The sequence below is a fragment of the Gopherus evgoodei genome, chromosome 4 (genome assembly GCF_007399415.2).
Source record: "Gopherus evgoodei ecotype Sinaloan lineage chromosome 4, rGopEvg1_v1.p, whole genome shotgun sequence".
NCBI classification, from domain to species: domain Eukaryota; kingdom Metazoa; phylum Chordata; order Testudines; family Testudinidae; genus Gopherus; species Gopherus evgoodei.
In genome coordinates, this window is record NC_044325.1 from 66,256,191 (window position 1) to 66,275,864 (window position 19,674).

The 19,674-nt window shown below is 46.3% G+C and overlaps 1 protein-coding gene across 1 annotated transcript in view; it reads right to left on the minus strand.

Annotated features, from left to right (window-relative positions):
• LOC115651515 (cytosolic phospholipase A2 epsilon-like) overlaps window positions 1-19,039 on the minus strand; it is a 56,467-nt gene extending 37,428 nt beyond the window's left edge. Inside the window, exons 1-3 of the mRNA XM_030562596.1 lie at window positions 19,013-19,039; window positions 18,581-18,620; window positions 2,528-2,596 (exon numbers count right to left, since the gene is read on the minus strand). Coding sequence (XP_030418456.1) covers window positions 2,528-2,596; window positions 18,581-18,620; window positions 19,013-19,039 — 136 coding nt within the window. The remainder of the gene's footprint in view (window positions 1-2,527; window positions 2,597-18,580; window positions 18,621-19,012) is intronic.
• Between the last annotated feature and the right edge of the window lie 635 nt (window positions 19,040-19,674).

Here is a 19,674-nt window from a genome sequence, read left to right on the forward strand (position 1 = left end):
ACCAGGGGTCCAGGACCGCCTGGGGGTCACAAGCAGGTTTCAGGGGAGCTGCCAAGCAGGGCCAGCATTAGACTCACTGGGGCCCAGGGCAGAAAGCTGAAGCCTTGCCACATGGGGCTGAAGCCCATGTCTCTGATCCCTGCCACTTGGGGTTGAAGCCAAAGCCTGAGCAACTTAGCTTCACCAGGGCCCCTGTGGCTTGGGGCCCTAGGCAACTGTCCTGCTTGCTACCCTCTAATGCTGGTCCTGGCTTTTATATGCAGAAAATCAATTGTGGCACAGCTGGGCCGTGGAATTTTTATAGCATGTTGGAGAAGCCTCAGAAAGAAAAAGGTTCAGAACCCCTGCAATAAACGATATGATCTCACCCACCTTGTTTCTCTAACACGCTGGGTCCAACACAGCTACAACAACCCTGCATACTACTGTACCAGTGTCATACTGTGGGTCAGGTAGGAGCAGGAAGCAAAGTCACATGTGATTGCAGCAGAGGTTAGCAATAATCAGGAAGTGACCCAACTAGTCAGCCCTACTTCTGGGCGTATTAATTACCCACAGAATTAACTTTGAGCGCCTTCTAGCATGTGCCAAATCCAAAAACATTCTTCCCAAACCATGGTTATTCATACTTGTTTATAATCTTAATTTTAACACATATTAATATCAACAAGGCTGAATATAAGTTTTAATGGGAGAACATGGTAGCCTACCTCCTCGCCTACCAACAAGATTATTCAGAGTCCTATTCAGCAGGCTCTCTAACAATGTATTACCTTTTTTTCCCTCTCTTTCATTTTGGGCTCTCTCTTTTTCTTCCCTTAGTCTTTATATCTGGCATTTTTCTTTTTCTTTTTTTTCTTAATTTTACCTCTTTCTTTCTCTACCTTTCCACATTCTGTAGCTCAGGATTCTCTGAAGAACATGATGGACCACTCAGAAGTTCAGGAACAAAGTGAGCACACAGATCATTCTCTTTTCCATCATCACATTTACCGATGGCATTTCAATAGGTCTCATTGCAGCCTGGGACTTGGGCCATACAAGACCTGGTCTGGTGGAAAAGAAGCTCACTCCTCCTAACTTGATCATCAGCCATCTGCAAGCTCTTCCCGGAGCTGGACCTTTTTAAACCCAGAGGGGGACCCAAATTCTTTGCTGGGAGAGTCAAATTAGTATCCACTCAGTGAGCTAACTTTACTTTCCACTTACTACAAGTTCCCTGCTTTCTAAGGCTACCAGTGTTAAATTTGCATCTAAATACATCACTGATCTATTATCACAATCTTCAGTAAGCTACTTCTCACTAAGATGTATTGGTGGAGAAGATGGAACTTCATTCCCAATCCCAGCACTGCCATGATCAGACATCGGTAGAGCTCTGTGACCACTTCTATTGTAAAGGTCTCCACTATCTTGGGCTCTTTTTTGCTATTATCTCTAGTGCTGTGATCTGATAAGTGACAGTTCTTTAACTACCTCTGTTGTGGACATCTCCCCTTCCCTGATTCTTCTTCACTATGCATAATTTCCATCTATTTTAAGGTCCACACAGTGGCATACAGTGTTCTTTTTCCTGACTCTTATATTATTCGGCTTTGTGGGTGGTGAACATTTTCCATGCATGTTGAGTTTTACCACGTCTTCTGCAGGTAGCTTTTTCTCTTTTGTTACTTGTCGCCAAAATGTTTTATAATAAAAACTCAGGTGTGGTTTTCTTTGTGTTTATTTTTGAGCTTTGATGTTAAAGGAAATTGCACTAAAATTTGAATTATAAGGTTCTCCCCTTTGGGATTGTTTAGAGTTTACTCAGGTTGCTAAATGAAAAGTATGTCAATCAATTCTTCACTCTTTCATACATGTCTTTTTGATTGGAACTGAGTCCTGATATCATTATTTGAAAGAAAATCTGGCACAGTGAGATTTTTTTTAATCCTAAAAATCACTGGATCGTTTCACCCTTTTAACCTGTAACCTATTGGGTAATCTATTGTCCTCCTTGTTACAAATATCAATCCATAAGACTAACAAGAATAAAATATATTATTTTAACACCACAAAAAATAGTTCCTACAAGTTTGCAGAAACAAAATACAATGCTAGAACAGATATACAAAAAAGATTATTCCTTTTCCTTTCACCCCAGAAAATTGTTGTATGTTAGAATTATTTACCCTAAGATTATCTCTTTTTTCCTCCAGTTAGCTCCAAGATGCTGGAGTCTCACATTTCTGTGGGTATCCTGTAGTACAAGGTACAGACTATAGTAACTCCATTTAGGATTGAAATCTGACATTACAGGTGATAAATATGGTAGTCCATGTAGACTGTAGTGTGTCAGTGTAGTGTGCTTTTTCAAATCCTAGTTATACTTGGACACCCATACAGATACTTGTACTCTGATAATAAACAGGGTGCTATGGGAGCTCTTAGTGCTTGAGTGCATCCCAATGACAATAATACTTTTATTAAATACTCTCGTTGCTTTCAAGAACTATAAGAAACAGCTAAGAACAGTAGAAATACTCACACAAGTCAGCCTTCCGGAGATTTCTCATTCCTATTATTTTTACATGGAGCAAGTTGATAGAAATTACTTCTCCCTGCAGAAGAATGATTAACAAGATACACAGATGCATATTAAGGTGTGTATTCATCAATAGACACACATCGAATACAGAGAAATGAGACACACGATGGTATGGCATGGTACAAAGGCTTTATTGGCCTGAGTTTGCAATAACCATACTACTCAAGAGAGGAAAAGGCGTAAGCGAGTTACTGATACATAGGTCATCCGAAATAAGTGCTAATAAAATCTGTGTATTTTACCATCATTTTCTCAGTATATTTAACTGTTTTTTTTAAATCTACTAGAGCTAAAAATGTTCAGTTGTATAGTATCTCTACATCTGTGAAACAAATCTTACCTGTTTGTACAGGGCCTAGTACAAGGGGACCCAACCTCAATTGCTTTGGACATTAACACAATATAAGTAATGGAACAGACCCTAGCCCCAGTTTCTCCTCTTTGAGCCACTCTGATGTTTCAAAGAATCAGCACAGTTGTCACATGAACACAGCTTGGGATACCAATAGCACAGGTATGTAAAGCCAGCATAGTCCACCCACCCCATTCCTGAGCACAGAATGCAGAAGAAGGCACGAGGAGGCAGAGCTGAAGCATGATCCATCCTAGCAATTCTCTGGCAGCAGAGCAGTTGCCAGGAAACTTATATCATTTAGAGCAATCCTTTTGCCCCAGCAGGTGAATTAGCTCTACATTTCCTCAGCCTGCCCAAACTCCACTCCACTGCACACTCATCCATAAAGAGCAAGATTTTTTGGCACCATGGAGACATAGACACTCTACATGGGCTCCAGAAATCCTACCATCCATACCCCAGTGCAGCAAAACTGCACCTGTTTTGCTGTACCCAAGGTCCTTCATGGCCACAGAAAGAACACTTTCAATCTTTTTGTAGCAACATTACAAACTCAAATTAAAATGGTTCAAATGACATAGTGCATTTGAGGGTTCAAACTGTCAAATTTAAGAGTACATCAAATAGCTTATTATATATGCCAAAAGTTAAAGTATTTGCAAGTACATCAACAAACATGAACGCCCTAGGGAAACACTGAACAAGGTATTACTAATACCAAACATTCAGGACACTATTTTTTTAATCATGTTCTGATTTACATGATACTGATTCTAGTCCAATGCACATGTGAAAAACATGGAAGAAAATACTCTGAAAAAATGCGTACAAGGAAATACTCACATAAGCATATACATCTGTGAGATAGCAAAGGGAAACAGGCTACTCATAGTTAGGGATAAGCAGAGCCAGAAAACAATTTAAGAAGTCTGACTTGTTTGACAAAATACCACATTTTTCACAACTGCAAATGAAAAGGGGCATGGCAAGATCACTGTCTGCTAGCAGAGCTGGTCAAATATCTAAGGGACTGGCCTCTGTGCAAATTGAGCTCCTCCCAGATCCATCTCTGGCAAGGTGCTGCAGGTGGTGTCTGGTTGTATATTCTATTTATGTCCTTCCTGGCAATCTTCTGGTACCACTGGAGTTTTGACATCCATGTGATCATTTGCCATGTAGCCACATTCCTTGGTACATAGGCTTCTGTATTTGTTGGTCTTCCATTCAAATAATATATCTATACAAAGAAAGCCTGCAAAACTGATTCATTGCTGTTGGAGGCAATTGCTGGGTTAGGCTTCAAATATCCTCATTTCCGATCTTGTCCTGCCATTTGATATGGAGCAGTTGAAGAAGACAACAAGAATCGAAAACATGAATCCACTGTTCTCCGACCTTCCTCAGTGCTCATGTTTCACTGCCATACACTGCAGTTGGCATAACTGTGGTTCTATAAATCCACAGCTCATTAGCAAGTTTAATGACATGGCATCCCCACAGAGACCTCTAAAGGGGCTGAAACATGGCAGCAGCTGTTGCTATTCAAGTGGCCACATTTTCAAGCATCCTCCAAGCACTGATTGTGACATTGCTCAAATATTTGACAGTTGCCACCTGCTCAGTGTCATGCCTGCACAAGTTAATACTGACCTGGTTGTAATCTGGAACTGGAGGCTGCGTGATGGTAATGACCAGTGACCTCTTTTTATTCAGCTTAATAACCAGACCAATTCGTGCTGTTCTTTGCCTAACTAGTTCAGCCATCATCTGCAGCGATACATCAAACTGAGCCAACCTATGGCATATTTGAGATCTCAAAGCAGAATAACATTCAGCCCACAATGCCACTGTTAGCTCCTTCCTCAAGCTTATCCATCAGCCATTCAATGCCAATATTGCACTGGGTAGCAAAGGCTGGGATACTCAGTGCAGCTTTAGACCAGGTTGTTCCACTGTCAACCAGATCTGTACCTTGACGCAGCTTCTGAGAAGATGGATGAGTTTAATAAACCCCGTGCAGCCCTTTAGATTTCCATCAGGCCTTTGATTCAGAGCATCAAGCAAGTTTGTGGGATCTGATGAGGTGACTCAGCATCCCTGGGAAGGTAGTATCGTTGACAGAATGGAAAGCTGCGTTTGAGTCAATGGCAGACACAAGACATGGTTTTCTATCTCCACAGGAGTTTGGCAAGGCTATGTTCTGTTGTCATCAGCATTCTTCAGAATTGGCACTGATTGGTTGATGGATAAGAAAGTTGAAGTGAGCTGGTCAAATAATATTGGGAAAAAAAGTACAGAGTTAATAATTTTGCCACATTTTTCAATTACATTTCTTGAGGTAAGGAAGTACTAGTTACTAAGGAAGTATTTACTGACTAGTACATTTTACAGATGGGGGACTGAGGCACAGAGTTGCTAAGTGACTTGCCCATGGACACATAGGAAGTCTGTGGAGGAGCAGTTAATTGAATGGAGGTCTCCAAAGTCAAAGGCTAATTCTCTAACCATAGACAATCCTTCTTCTCTTTATCAATAACCAACAACTTTTCGGTCTTCCCTGTTAAACTCAACAATAGCCCTATCATAGGCTAATAAGTTTGGAGGCCAAAGGCCTCTGAGTTCATTGGTTACAAACACCTCAGCTTTCAGTCTCTGTATCTATTTTGGACATCACTTATTACCTCGTAAACAGGAAGCACGGTGTAATCACTATAATTACTACTGCCAGAACTGCTAAAAAAAAATGAGGTTACAAACACAGGGCCTGATCATACAGTCATGCTTCATGCAGTCATACCTCAAGCAAAAGTCTCATTAATGTCTATGAACCTAATTGTGCAATGCTGACTTACACATTTATTCTCACTGAAGTCAATGGAACCACCCACATGCATAAGTGCTCATGTAAGAGTTGTACAAGTAGATCCGAGGAGTGTTTTGCTAACTGATGCCTCCAGGCTTAGGATCACGTATTTTGGGGTCCCCCATGAACCCAGAAATTCTGGAATATCCTACTGACAACTACGATTATGATTGTCTTTATCCTAATGATATTTAGTCAACGTACCATGATTGCTCAGTACTGTCAGATATTTCCTACACAATGGCCAAACAGGTTTCTTACACTCATTTTAACAGTGGCAAAAGAATCCTTAGACAATAGATTGATATAACATGCAAAAAAAGAGGAGAAATTGATCTCAGATCCCAATAAGTCACGACTTATGAAAATATGGATAGTCTTATGTGAAAAATAAAATGAAACATGAGAAACATTTCTGTTATATCAAGAGAAAAGGGTACATACCGAAGTAAAATAGTCTGCCAAATACAATACTTATGATAAAAAACATTTTCCTCTCTTCTATATTTCAAGTTCTTTAATAAAAAGAGAGAGAGAGAGAGAACTAGGATATGCGCTTCTTATTTAAAATGTTATTAAAATAGAAGAGTAAAATACATAAAAAAGACGGTTACTCACCTTTGTAACTGTTGTTCTTCGAGATGTGTTGCTCATATCCATTCCAGTTAGGTGTGCGCGCCGCGCGTGCACGTTCGTCGGAAACTTTTTACCCTAGCAACTCCAGTGGGCCGGCAGGTCGCCCCCTAGAGTGGCGCCGCCATGGCGCTTGATATATACCCCTGCCGGCCCACCCACTCCTCAGTTCCTTCTGGCCAGCTACTCCGACAGTGGGGAAGGAGGGCGGGTGTGGAATGGATATGAGCAACACATCTCGAAGAACAACAGTTACAAAGGTGAGTAACCGTCTTTTCTTCTTCGAGTGATTGCTCATATCCATTCCAGTTAGGTGAATCCCAAGCCTTACCTAGGTGGTGGGGTCGGAGTGAGAAGTCAAGGCATGGAGCACTGCAGAGCCAAAGGCCGCGTCATCTCTGGCCTGCTGGACCAGGGCGTAGTGGGAAGCAAAGGTGTGGACCGATGACCAGGTCGCTGCCCGACAGATCTCTTGGATGGGTACGCGGGCGAGGAAAGCCAGCGATGACGCCTGCGCCCTGATAGAGTGCGCAGTCACACGGCCCATAGGGACGTGAGCCAAGTCATAGCAGGTCCTGATACAGGACGTTACCCACGAGGATATCCTCTGTGAGGAAATGGGAAACCCCTTAATTCGGTCAGCTACTGCCACGAAAAACTGCGGGGATTTGCGGAACGGTTTGGTCCTGTCCAGATAAAACGCGAGAGCCCAATGGACATCAAGCGAGTGGAGTTGTTGCTCCCTGCGTGACGAATGAGGCTTCGGGAAAAAGATGGGGAGGAAGATCTCCTGGTTGACGTGAAAGGCTGAGACCACCTTGGGGAGAAAGGCAGGGTGCGGTCTCAGCTGCACCTTATCTTTATGGAAGACCATATACGGGGGATCTACTGTGAGGGCCCAGAGTTCCGACACCCGTCTAGCTGAGGTGATGGCCACTAGAAAGGCAGTCTTCCAGGAAAGATAGAGCAGGGAACAAGTCGCTAACGGCTCAAAAGGAGGGCCAATGAGCCGAGCCAGAACCAGATTGAGATCCCAGGTAGGGGCAGGGGGTCGGACGTTGGGGTAAAGACGTTCTAGTCCCTTCAGGAATCTAGTCACCGTCGGATGAGAGAAAACCGAGTGGCCATCCCCACCCGGATGAAAGGTGGAGATAGCCGCCAGGTGAACCTGAAGGGACGATATCGCCAGGCCCTGTTGCTTGAGGGACCAGATGTAGTCCAAAATATTGGCTACAGAAACCTCCATAGGGAGGAAACCCCTCTTCGGGCACCAACAAGAGAAATGCTTCCACTTGGCCGAGTACGTCGCTCTGGTGAAAGGCTTCCTGCTGCCCAGGAGTACTTCACGTACTGGGGTAGAGCAGCGTAATTCGGATCTGGTCAGCCATGCAGGAGCCATGCCGCAAGGTGCAGCGACTGGAGGTCCGGGTGACAGAGTCTGCCGTGGTCCGGGTGAAGGGGCAGGGGAACTGGGTCGGCTATGGCCAGGTCCAGCAACATGGGGTACCAATGTTGCCTGGGCCACGCTGGAGCTATCATAATCACGCGGGCCCTGTCCCTGCGCACCTTCAGAAGGACCTTGTGGACCAGCAGGAACGGAGGGAACGCGTAGAACAAGTGGGTCGTCCACGGGATAAGGAAGGCGTCCGCTACCGACCCGGGCTCCCGGCCCTGAAAGGAGCAGAACGCCTGGCATTTCCTGTTCTCCCTGGACGTGAAGAGGTCCACCCGGGGACAACCCCACCTCTGGAAGAGTGAGAGGGCGACGTCCGGGAGAAGGGACCACTCGTGTGAGAGGAAGGATCTGCTCAGGCGGTCTGCCAGCGTGTTCCGTACTCTGGGGAGGAAGGAAGCCGTGAGGTGAATGGAGTGGGCTATACAAAAGTCCCAGAGCTGCATCGCCTCCTGACATAGGGGAGAGGATCTCGTGCCGCCCTGCTTGTTGATATAACACATGGTCGTCGTGTTGTCGGTGAACACCGCGACACAAAGACCTCGAAGCTGATGGGAGAATGCTTGACAAGCAAGACGGACCGCTCTCAACTCCCGTATGTTGATGTGGAAGTCCACTTCCTGAGGGGACCACAGGCCCTGTGTCCTCAGGGTTCCCAGGTGGGCCCCCCAGCCCAGGTCTGAGGCATCCGTTGTTAGGGACACCGAGGGTTGGGGCGGATGAAATGGGAGCCCTGCACACATGACGGACTGGTCTAGCCACCACTGGAGGGAATTCAATACCCCCTCGGGGATGGTGATAACTGTGTCCAGAGAATGTCTGGTCGGCTGGTACTGCGCGATGAGCCAAGATTGGAGGGGCCTCATGCGGAGCCGCGCATAACCTGTCATAAATGTGCAGGCCACCATGTGGCCTAAGAGGGTTAGGCATGTCCTTATAGAGGTCAAGGGGGCCACCTGCAAGCGTTGAATGATGGCCAACAGTGACTGGAACCTGGGCAACGGTAGAAGGGCCCTGGCCAAGGTGGAGTCCAGAACGGCCCCAATGAACTCTATCCTCTGCGTGGGGAGCAGAGTGGACTTGTCCACGTTGATAATGAGGCCCAAGGTAGCAAAGAGTCCGCTGATCCTGCAGACGTGGTTGCGGACCTGCAGCTCTGATGTGCCTCGAATAAGCCAGTCGTCGAGGTAAGGGAACACATGAATGCGACTGCCCCAAAGATATGCGACGACGACTGCCATTCATTTTGTGAATACCCTCGGGGCTGTGGAGAGGCCAAACGGGAGGACCGCAAATTGGTAATGATGGCGGTCGACCACGAACCGAAGGAAACGTCTGTGTTGTGGCAATATGGCAATATGAAAGTAAGCGTCCTGCATGTCGAGGGCGGTGTACCAGTCTCCAGGATCCAGAGATGGGATAATGGTCCCCAGGGATACCATGCAGAACTTCAACTTCACCATATGTTTGTTGAGTTCCCGCAGGTCGAGGGTAGGTCTGAGGCCTCCCTTGGCCTTGGGGATCAGGAAGTAGCAGGAATAAAACCCTTGCCCTTCTCGTTCTCCAGAACCGCCTCTATGGCTCCTTTGTCGAGGAGCGTCTACACCTCCTGGCGGAGGAATTGCTCGTGAGAGGGGTCCCTGAAGAGGGACAAGGGTGGGGGGCGGGAGGGAGGGTAAGACGTAAACTGCAGAAGGTATGCCGTCTGCACAGTGCGTAAGACCCAGCGGTCAGATGTTATTTGGATCCACGCCTGGAGAAAAACAAAAGGCGGTTGGAAAACGGGGGAGAAGGATCCGTGGGGGAAACTGGTACCGCGCCCTCGGGCGCACCTTCAAAATGAAGGTTTGGGCCTGGGTGAGGCTTTGGAGGAGCTCTGGTTCTGCCCCCCTTGGTTGCCCGACTGTCTGCGCCTGCCATTCCTGCCACGGCGCCTATTGAGGTCCTGCCGCTGGCGGAACTGGGGGTACGGCCGGCGCTGCTGCTGTTGTTGCGGCCGGAAGGGTCTGCGCTGTGTCCCGGGAGTGTGCATCCCAAGGGAGCGCATGATGACCCGATTGTCCTTCAGACTTTTTAGCCTGGGGTCTGTCTTCTCCGAGAACAGGCTCTGACCTTCGAATGGGAGGTCCTGGATGGTATATTGGATCTCCGGTGAAAGGCCAGAAACCTGAAGCCAGGAGATGCGGAGCATTGTAACCCCTGAGGCAAGGGTTCGAGCGGCCGAGTCTGCTGCGTCCAAGGAGGCCTGCAACGAGGTTCTTGAGACCTTCTTGCCCTCGTCAAGAATTGCCGCAAATTCTTGACGTGCCTCCTGTGGCAACAGCTCCTTAAACTTATCCGCTGCCACCCAAGAGTTAAAGGCGTAGCGGCTAAGGAGAGCTTGTTGGTTGGAAACCCTGAGCTGAAGGGCACCCGCCAAATAGACCTTGCGGCCTAGGAGGTCCATACGCCTCGCCTCCTTGGACTTGGGTGCTGGGGCCTCTTGTCCATGACGCTCCCTCTCATTCACCGACTGCACTACAAGGTAGCATGGTGTCAGGTGAACATGGAGGTACTCATAGCCCCTGGAGGGAGCCATGTACTTACGCTCCACGCCTCATGCAGCAGGAGGGATGGAGGCCGGCGACTGCTAGATCGTATTGGCGTTGGCCTGGATAGTCCGAATAAAGGGCAGGGCGACCCTGGTGGGAGCATCTGAGGAGAGGATGCTCACCACGGGATCTTCGATCTTGGAGACCTCCTCAGCTTGCAGGTTTAAATTCTGTGCTACGCGCCTGAGGAGGTCCTGGTGCGCCCTGAGGTCGAGTGGGGGAGGGCTGGTGGAAGATGTGCCTGCCACTGCATCATCGGGAGAGGATGATGAGGAGACTCCTGGCAAAAGAGCGTCCATGGGGGGGGTCTGTCTGAACCCGCGCCTCTGACTCCGGAAGGAGCTCAGGTTCCTGCTGTTTGGGCCTGTCCTCCCCTTCCGGAGAGGGAGGAGGGCAAGACAGCGATGCCTCCGGCGCCCTGTGCTCAGCCATCGCAGGCCGAGGAGGAAGCTGCTGGGGGCCCTGGGCTTGGTGGTACGCCCAGGGTGTCCAGAACCCTCACTGCTGCGGTCCCTGGTCCTGCGGAGGAGGGTCCTGAAAAAGGGCCGCGTGTCTGTCTGTGTCCAGCGCATAAACACTGTCTGCCTGTGACGACACAGACGGCTGTCTGGAAGGCCATGGAGGGGCCGAACGTGGCTGGTAGGGATCCCTTAGTCCTGACACCGAAGATGTTCTCGGTGCCGGGGACCGGTACCGGGAATCATACCGGTGCCGGGATCGGGACCTGCCTTCGACTCGGTGCCGGGATCAGGACCGGTACCTGCCTCCGACTCGGTGCCGGGATCGGGACCAGGACCTGTCTCCAACGCGGCGCTGGGAGGCCGATCGGGACCGGGACCTACCATCGACGCGGTGCCGGGAGGTCGACTGGAACCGGGACCTGCCACCAGCTCGGTGCCGGGAGGTCAACCGGGGAGTTGATCGTCGATGGGAACGGCTCCTAGAGTCCCGGTGCCGGTAGGGGTGACTTGAACCAGACCGGGACTGTTTGGAGGACGACCAGCGCCGCGAGTGCGACCAGTACCGCCGAGGGGAGCGGTGCCGGGACTGCGAGTGGCGCCGGGAGCGAAAGCGTCCATGGCGACGGGACCTCGACAGCGATCGTGAGTACTGAGACGGCGCTCTCATCATCGGCTTGCCTCTGGACACAACCCGCACCGGGGGTACCGGGGGTCAAGGCTGGGTTGGCTCTGTAAGAGCGATCAGGTCCCGTGCCAAAGCAAAAGTCTCCGGCATCGATGGGACCAATAGCTCAACCCCAGATCTTATGGGGGAGCTAGGAGGGACCAGACTCGACGGGCCCTCAGGGCCCGGAGTCGACGGGATCCCTGCTGGTGGTGTCGCGGCCGAGGTAGGTGCCAGGAGCTCCACTCGAGTCTGCCTGGATGGAGTCGCAGACTTCGAGGGCCTTCCTTCGGGTCCCGGTGCCGGGGAAGGACGGTGCCGGGGTGTCTTTCCGGTGCCGGCACGGTCCAGTGCCGGTGTAGAGGCGACGGTCTGCGAAGTTACCGGGTTGAGTGCCACTTCCATAAGGAGAGTCCTTAATCTCTGGTCCCTCTCCTTTTTTGTCATAGGCTTAAAAGCCTTGCAAATGCGGCACTTGTCCGAAATGTGCGATTCCCCCAGGCGCTTTAGGCAAGCGTCGTGGGGATCGCTGGTCGGCATCGGCTTCTTACAGACCGCGCATTGTTTGAAGCCCGGCAAACCAGGCATGGGCCCGGTGCCGGGAAGGGCTATGGCCCAAACCCGCAAACAAGTATGTACAACTATTTACAAAGAACAATTAACTGACTAACTACAACTATGAACCGTAAAACGAAGGAGAGCTAGGGACGTGGAGGACAGCAATGCTGCCCTCCACAGTTCCAACGACCGACACGGCGGTAAGAAGGAACTGAGGAGCGGATGGGCCTGCAGGGGTATATATCGAGCACCATGGCGGCGCCACTCTAGGGGGCGACCTGGCGGCCCACTGGAGTTGCTAGGGTAAAAAGTTTCCGATGAACGTGCACGCACGGCGCGCACATCAAACTGGAATGGATATGAGCAATCACTCGAAGAAGAATGTTGATTCTGTGAAATCTGGAGCCCTTCAAGTGCAGACCACAGGCTCAGTTCTCAGCTCTGTCTGTCAGGTAGGAAGCAGCTAATAACCATTAGAGTGCACCAGAGGTTCCTGGGAGGCAGGATTTCATTTCCTTTCTTTATATGCCCCCTAGCTCAAGCAAAGTCAACTGCACTTAAAGCACCTCCACTTGTATTTGCTGCTGTAACTTTCTCATTTCTCTCCCTTTGAAATGTCCCCTAAGGGGTCTGATTTGCAGGGGCAGCTCTAGGCATTCTGCCGCCCCAAGCACGGCAGGCAGGCTGCCTTCAGCGGCTTGCCTGCGGAGGGTCCGCTGGTCCTGCAGCTTCGGCGGACCTCCCGCAGGTGTGCCGCTGAAGGCAGCCTGCCTGCTGCCCTCATGGCCACCAGCAGAGCATCCCCAGTGGCTTACTGCCCCAAGCACGCACTTGGCGTGCTGGGGCCTGGAGCCGCCCCTGTTGATTTGCTACTGTATTCAACAGAATTCAATGGTGTTACCCAGCATGAAATTGGAGTAACACAGTGATGAATCAGGACCCATCTCTTTTTCAGGGTTATGCAAACTACACTGGTTTCAGATTGCAAGAATTCTTGTGAAACTTTTCTTCACTTCTGATCTGCATAGGCCCATGCTCCGAGTTTCTCATTCTGATGGGTTCAAAAACGCAAAGAGAAACTGACCTAATCATTGCCATGATTCAGATGACTCTGCATCAATACAGTGCTAATCTGCATGCTTCACATTCTTTTGACAGGGTGCAGTGCCTTAAGTAGCTGGATAATTATTAATTATATTGCATTTTGGCATGAGTGCCATATTCTTTTGGGTCACAGCCAACAACTTTCCACCAAATAAATATGTTTTATGTCGGCCAACTGATCTGATTTAAGTATCATCTGTACTAAAGCAAAACTGCACGTTGCCCTCAGAGTCAAGTTTTAAAGTTTGGCACTTCTCTGAAAAGGTAACTGTGTAAAAATGGCATCTTCTTATGTACAGATCTACCCTGTGTATCCACAGTGACATCTGCCAACTTCAGTGACAAAAATAAGGTTTTAACTGCTTTTTATTCCTATCAGCACTGAACAGCCAACCCACCTGAGAGAAAAGGAGTTGGATCCTAGTCCATCTTGTGCATCATCAACAGAAAAGTTTACTAAGTTCAAATCACAGTTACACCTGTGCAAGTTTCTTGAAGACAGAAGTCATAATTTAAAGACAATGGGATTGTAGGGGTGTCATAAAAGGAAATACTTGGACTACAGATCCATTAACAAGGTGATGAAGTGTATGGAGGATTGAACCCTGCTTGACACTGAAAGCCCAGGCTGGTAGTTAAAATAAACATGGTTTTTTACTTGTACACTGAGCACTTCTGATTGAGATCATTTGATAGATAATAAACAAGGAACCCCACTGTACCATTTTTACAGAGTCACTTTCGAGAGAACTCTGCAGTTTAAATCCTCACTGCACTCTCGTATATATACTTCAAACCCAAGTAGTAAAGCACAAAATGATTCCAGGATACAATTACTGTATTGTCAGCAGATTTTGCCACTAGCAATGAGAGTTACTTCTCCATGAGGCAAGGACCAAATCTCCACTTACTGAGGTGAGCTATAAATAGTCTCCTGGGATTCTGACACTGCAACCTCACAGAAACGAGCTCTAGAAGACCAGGCTGAGTCTCCAATCACTGATGACCAGAGTGACCACTCCATGCAGTAAGGAATAGAACTCTTCTTCTAAAGACATCTAACACGTAGTCCCCACAGAGCTATCACAGCTGCCAGAAGCAGTGCATCCAGAAGGAATGCCCTCACATATTCCCTCACCATTATCACTGTCATCATATCCTCAGTTCCTTGCAACTTGCTCCACAACTTTACTCATCTGCATAGTTTCCACTACAACAGTCTCTCACTGAGACTACTTGGAAGCCTTTTTCTTTGTTCACTTCTTTAATTGTCTTCTCATTGTTAACAGATATATTGCCTGCCTAGTCTTTTGGATCATTTACCATCCTCAGTAATTGTCTAACTTCTTTCTAATCCCATTCTCCTCACTACCATGCTTCTCTCAGTCATCTCCTGGCTCCTGATCCCTGATCTCCTGCCTTGTCTTGCCTTCTGCTTCTCCCATTCAGTTTTCAAATTTCACCATCCCTCCCTATTTGGCATCCATATTCTTAAACTTTCCCCCTTGCTGCCACACCTGCTTCTCTCCCAGTTGCCCAGCATCCTCCTCACACTTCCTCCCTTTTTCACCACTACTGATCACATCTGCCCTAAAGCTGCCCCTTCTGTCATCTGCTCTACTTCTCCTTCCCTCATATGCACTTCTCCATCCTCCTCATCCCGTTCACTCCAGTCCTTCAGCCTCTTTCCAAGAAGACCAGTGAAACATTAATTTGTGAGAATTTTCTTCCACATATATGCTGTGAGCCAAAAAACTTCCTCCGTTCTCTATTACCAAATGAATGGGTGTGCAGAGTTAAACGCTTATGGCAGACCCCAATTCCAAATTCCAACCCCAATTTCATGGTAAACTGTCAGGTCAAATTGAGTTCCAAGTTTAGATTTTGTGAAAAATAAGTTTTACTAAAGTTTAAATCAATATAAATGCTTCTATGATTTTTTTTAAAACACTGCCAATGGTAATTAATGTAAATGTTTTTTAAATAAAAATATTTTCTTTAGTGTTTGTAACCCAATCATTATAGCATGTGGCAAATGCATCAGAGGGAAACTGAGTAGAAGCTAAAGAGTAACTGACTGATCTACTTTTGTTATTCACAATGAGGAAAAAACATCAAAAGTACAGACAGCAAATATAAACAACAAACTAAATCTGACTTCAAAATTCTTTCCATTTTAAAAAACTGAGGTGCTATTTATAACACAGGAACAAAAATGTATATTTTCAAAAACCATTATTTTTAACCTCAGTGTGAACATTTCTACAGTCATGTGTAATACAATGAATTGACTCAGAAAATGTTTTGTATATTTTTCTTCCCTCTATCAGAATAACCCTGCTCATTCAAAAAATGATCTCTCACATTCTGACAAAGACAGAAAACAAAATTTACAGTCAGTGTTCTTTCAGTGCCCATTGCAGGCTTTTCTGTTATTGGCTGCAAACAGTACCAAGTACATTCATGGCACTTAAAATAAGTAATAATAAATAAGTAGTAACAATAATAATTAATAATAATCTGGCACTGCATCCCTGATTTGAGCTAGATGGTCACCATTTCTCTCAGTAGGCAGACAGCATCTGCCCTGATATATGACACTTTTGGTACATGCTACTGGTTCATGCTATAGCTCCTTTTTAGTTGCTGGATAAGTTTCTGCTGTTCTCCGCTTTGATGTGGAATTGCCTCCTGAAAATGTCTGCATTAACAATGGCTTCATCTTTTTCAAATTAAGTCTTTATATATAACGCTTTAGGCCCTGAGTCTACACTGAGAACTGCACAGGCAGACCCTGGTACCCATGCAGAACCTCACTGACATCAACAAGGCTTTGCCTGAGCACAGGAATAGTTTCATAGAGTTTAAGGCTAGAAGGTACCATAGATACCCAAATATTAAGCACAAAGACTTTAGTTAGACCAGAACATTTCAGTTCTCAGGAGACTAAATTGTGTGCCACAGGCAGAGAACAGGAAAGACCAGGTGGAAGAGGTCCTGTCAATGGCAGGGAATTGATTAGGTGAGAGATGCCCAAAAGATCCCAGCAGGTGAACCATGCTGCCCCATGCTGTAGAGGAAGGCAAACAACCTCCAAAGTCCCAGCCAATCTGACCTGGGGAGAAATTCCTTCCTGACCCCAGAAGGGGTGACTGATGTGACCATGAACACATGAGCAAGACCCACCAGCCAAGCACCTAGAAAGAAGATTCTCTGTACCACCACAGAGCGCTTGGCCTCCCATACCGTGGCCCATCTCCAACAGTGGCCCATCTCTGAAGATATGAAAAAAACCTCAGAACCTGCCCATATGGTTCTCAACACAAGCTATACACTAGCTTCTGTCTCTACTCTCTAGCTGTGGACATGTTGCCATAAACCTGGGGAAAATCCTTTCCCTCCATCCCCCCAACTTTTTTTCCTACTGTAACTGTAGGATGCAGGCACATGCTAATTACTTCTCCAGTCTGCTCAGTGAAAATCTGAACTACTTCTTAATAATAATCTTCAACGATGACTTTTAAACGTATTTCTAAAACATTACGGAAGGCCTTACAACAAAACTATTCCATACTCCAGGCTCCCTGGAAACCTCTGAAGACCGAGATAAAATCCCCAAATATATATCTTTTACCTTCAAATTTACAATTTATACCTGAAGAAACCTTCTCTAGAAACAATACCCCAAATCCTATATAAGAAATCCATATACAGGTGGAGCAAGAAGTGATTGTTTTTACTGAGGGCCAGATTTTGCTGACTAGTACCTTACTTCCTGAGTTGTCCCACTGAAATCAGTGCAACCGTTCTGGAGCAAGGTGCTACTCAGCATGACTAAGAGCACCAGAATCTAGCCCTCAGGCACTTCTATGAGTAGAAGCACACTTTAGGACTGAATTGTGGAGCCCTTAGTTTCAAAGGAATTACTTGCATGAGTAAGAGTTTATCAGTGTGAGTAAGGGGTCCACAATCTGGCCCTTAAGAACTTCAGGAAAGCCCATTTGTTTAGAGGAACATTCCAGCTACAATCACTACACCCCCGTCCCTCTGGGAGCCTTCTTTCATTTGAAGCATTTCTTCTCTCTCTTTTACCTGCACACCTACCAATGTGATATATGTTATCATGTGCCAGCAATGCCCCTCTGCCATGTACATTGGCCAAACCGGACAGTCTCTACGCAAAAGAATAAATGGACACAAATCTGACATCAGGAATCATAACATTCAAAAACCAGCAGGAGAACACTTCAATCTCTCTGGTCACTCAATAACAGACCTGTAAGTGGCAATTCTTCAACAAAAAAAACCTCATAAACAGACTCCAAAGTGAAGTTGCAGAACTGGAATTAATTTGCAAACTGGATACCATCACATTAGTCCTGAATAAAGACTGGGAGTGGTTAGGTCATTACAAAATCTAAACTTAATTTCCCCAATACTTATTTCTCCCTACTGTTACTCACAGCTTCTTGTCAACTGTCTGTAATGGGCCACTGTCTTACCACTTCAAAAATTATTTTTCCTTCCTTGGTATCCTGCTGTTAAATTGACTTATCTCATTAGACTGATCTCACATTTGGTAAAGCAACCCCCGTCCTTTCATGTATTTATACCTGCTCCTGTATTTTTCACTTAATGTATCTGATGAAGTGGGTTCTAGCCCATGAAAGCTTATGCCCAAACAAATTGGTTAGTCTCTAAGATGCCAGAAGGACTCCTCATTGTTTTTTCTCCCATAGTGTTCCCCGTCCTATCGTTAGCCTCTAAATTCTCCAAGGGGGGAACAAATGTGTACCAATACACCAATAAACACATTTCTGACACATTCCTTGTAGGGTATGCTTTAAAATGTTGTATTGCATAGTGCACTTAAACTGCTATGGCAAAGCACTACAACTACAAAAAGTAAAGCAAATAAATTGAAATTAAAAAATGACAGAGGCTCCGCTTAAATAAATCCTGTCTCTGAAGGGTTGGAGACACTGAAAGAATGCATGTTCTTGCACCAAAAAACACAGAGGGGAGCAAGATATTTTAAAATGAACACAGAATAGATGAACTACTGCCTAGATGCAGTATGACAATGCTAGGCACACATTAGAAATATCATAGATAGATAGATTAGACTGGATAGATTCAACTGTTATACATATAGGTATTTCACACCTAAAGTTAAATTGAATGGTGATTAGCAATATGTCACTATTCTTCCCCCCACCCCAAACCTCCAGATTTTGTTCCTAACATATTCTGTACTGAATCTTATAATCAGCACTGGACAGCATTTAGTGATGTTCCATTTGTTTAGTACCCACCTGCCTCGTTTTTTGTCCTGAGATGCTGCTTTGGCCCTGAAAAATCAAGAGAGCAGAAATGGTTACATTTTAAAAAATCTTCCATTTCTGCTTTTATTATAATTTCACATTTACAATCCCACATTAAAACCAAATTTAAAGATACACAATAAGCCCTCGGAGACCATGATAGTTCCCCACTGCCCTGAACAACAGGTTATTCCGCATACACTTGTTTTATTAATGTTGTTGGGCATATAGTTTAGTTACAACAACCACATGCAGAAGGAGGACAGCCCTTGCAACTGCGGATACCTGAGGAACATCAGACTTGCTCTTCCCAGATTCTCCTCACAGTTCAAGCAGAACCCTCGCCACTTCTTCTCATGTGAAATATCTGATTTGGAACCTCACACAATTTTGTTGAGGTTTAGTGAGGTTTTCCTTACCTGATTGGAACTTGAATTTGATACCATTGCGCTCCCCCTTGCATACAAGTCAGCTGTTAAAAAGGCACTTGAGTACTATGTCCCGCACAGCTGGCAGTGATTCCTGATGGAGATTTACAGTCTTTACACTGGCAGAAGTGGACAAGCAGGTGTTTTATTAACTGACTCGGAGCCCCACCCCTCTGTCATTTCCAAAAATTAAGCAATCTCTTCCTCCTTTCCTCAGCCTATTAAGGAAAGTCTACTGAGTTAATGGAAGATGGGATTATTTATTGTGCAGCCACCTTGATTTACCTTACTGAGGACACTGAGATGAGTGGGGCCCCATCCTCCCAAGTACAACCTTCTAGCAAAAAACAATAATAATTAACAATAATAAATAATGTAGTACAGTTATACAGTGCCTGTAGTCCCCAAAGGATATGAACACACATATGGCCAATTAATCTGACAGCACTGAAAAGCATACTGGACACTTTACAGTACAACTATAAAGTCCCTGCCCTGAAACTTACAATCTAATTTTAGATGTGACTAGTGGAGATGATGAACAGTAGGGGGGGACAGGATGAGGAAGGAAAAGGGTTACAGTAATAAGAACCTGCAGCTTCACAGTAAGAATTTGCTCATTTTAGTGGTTCAGTTAAAAGGAATTAATATAT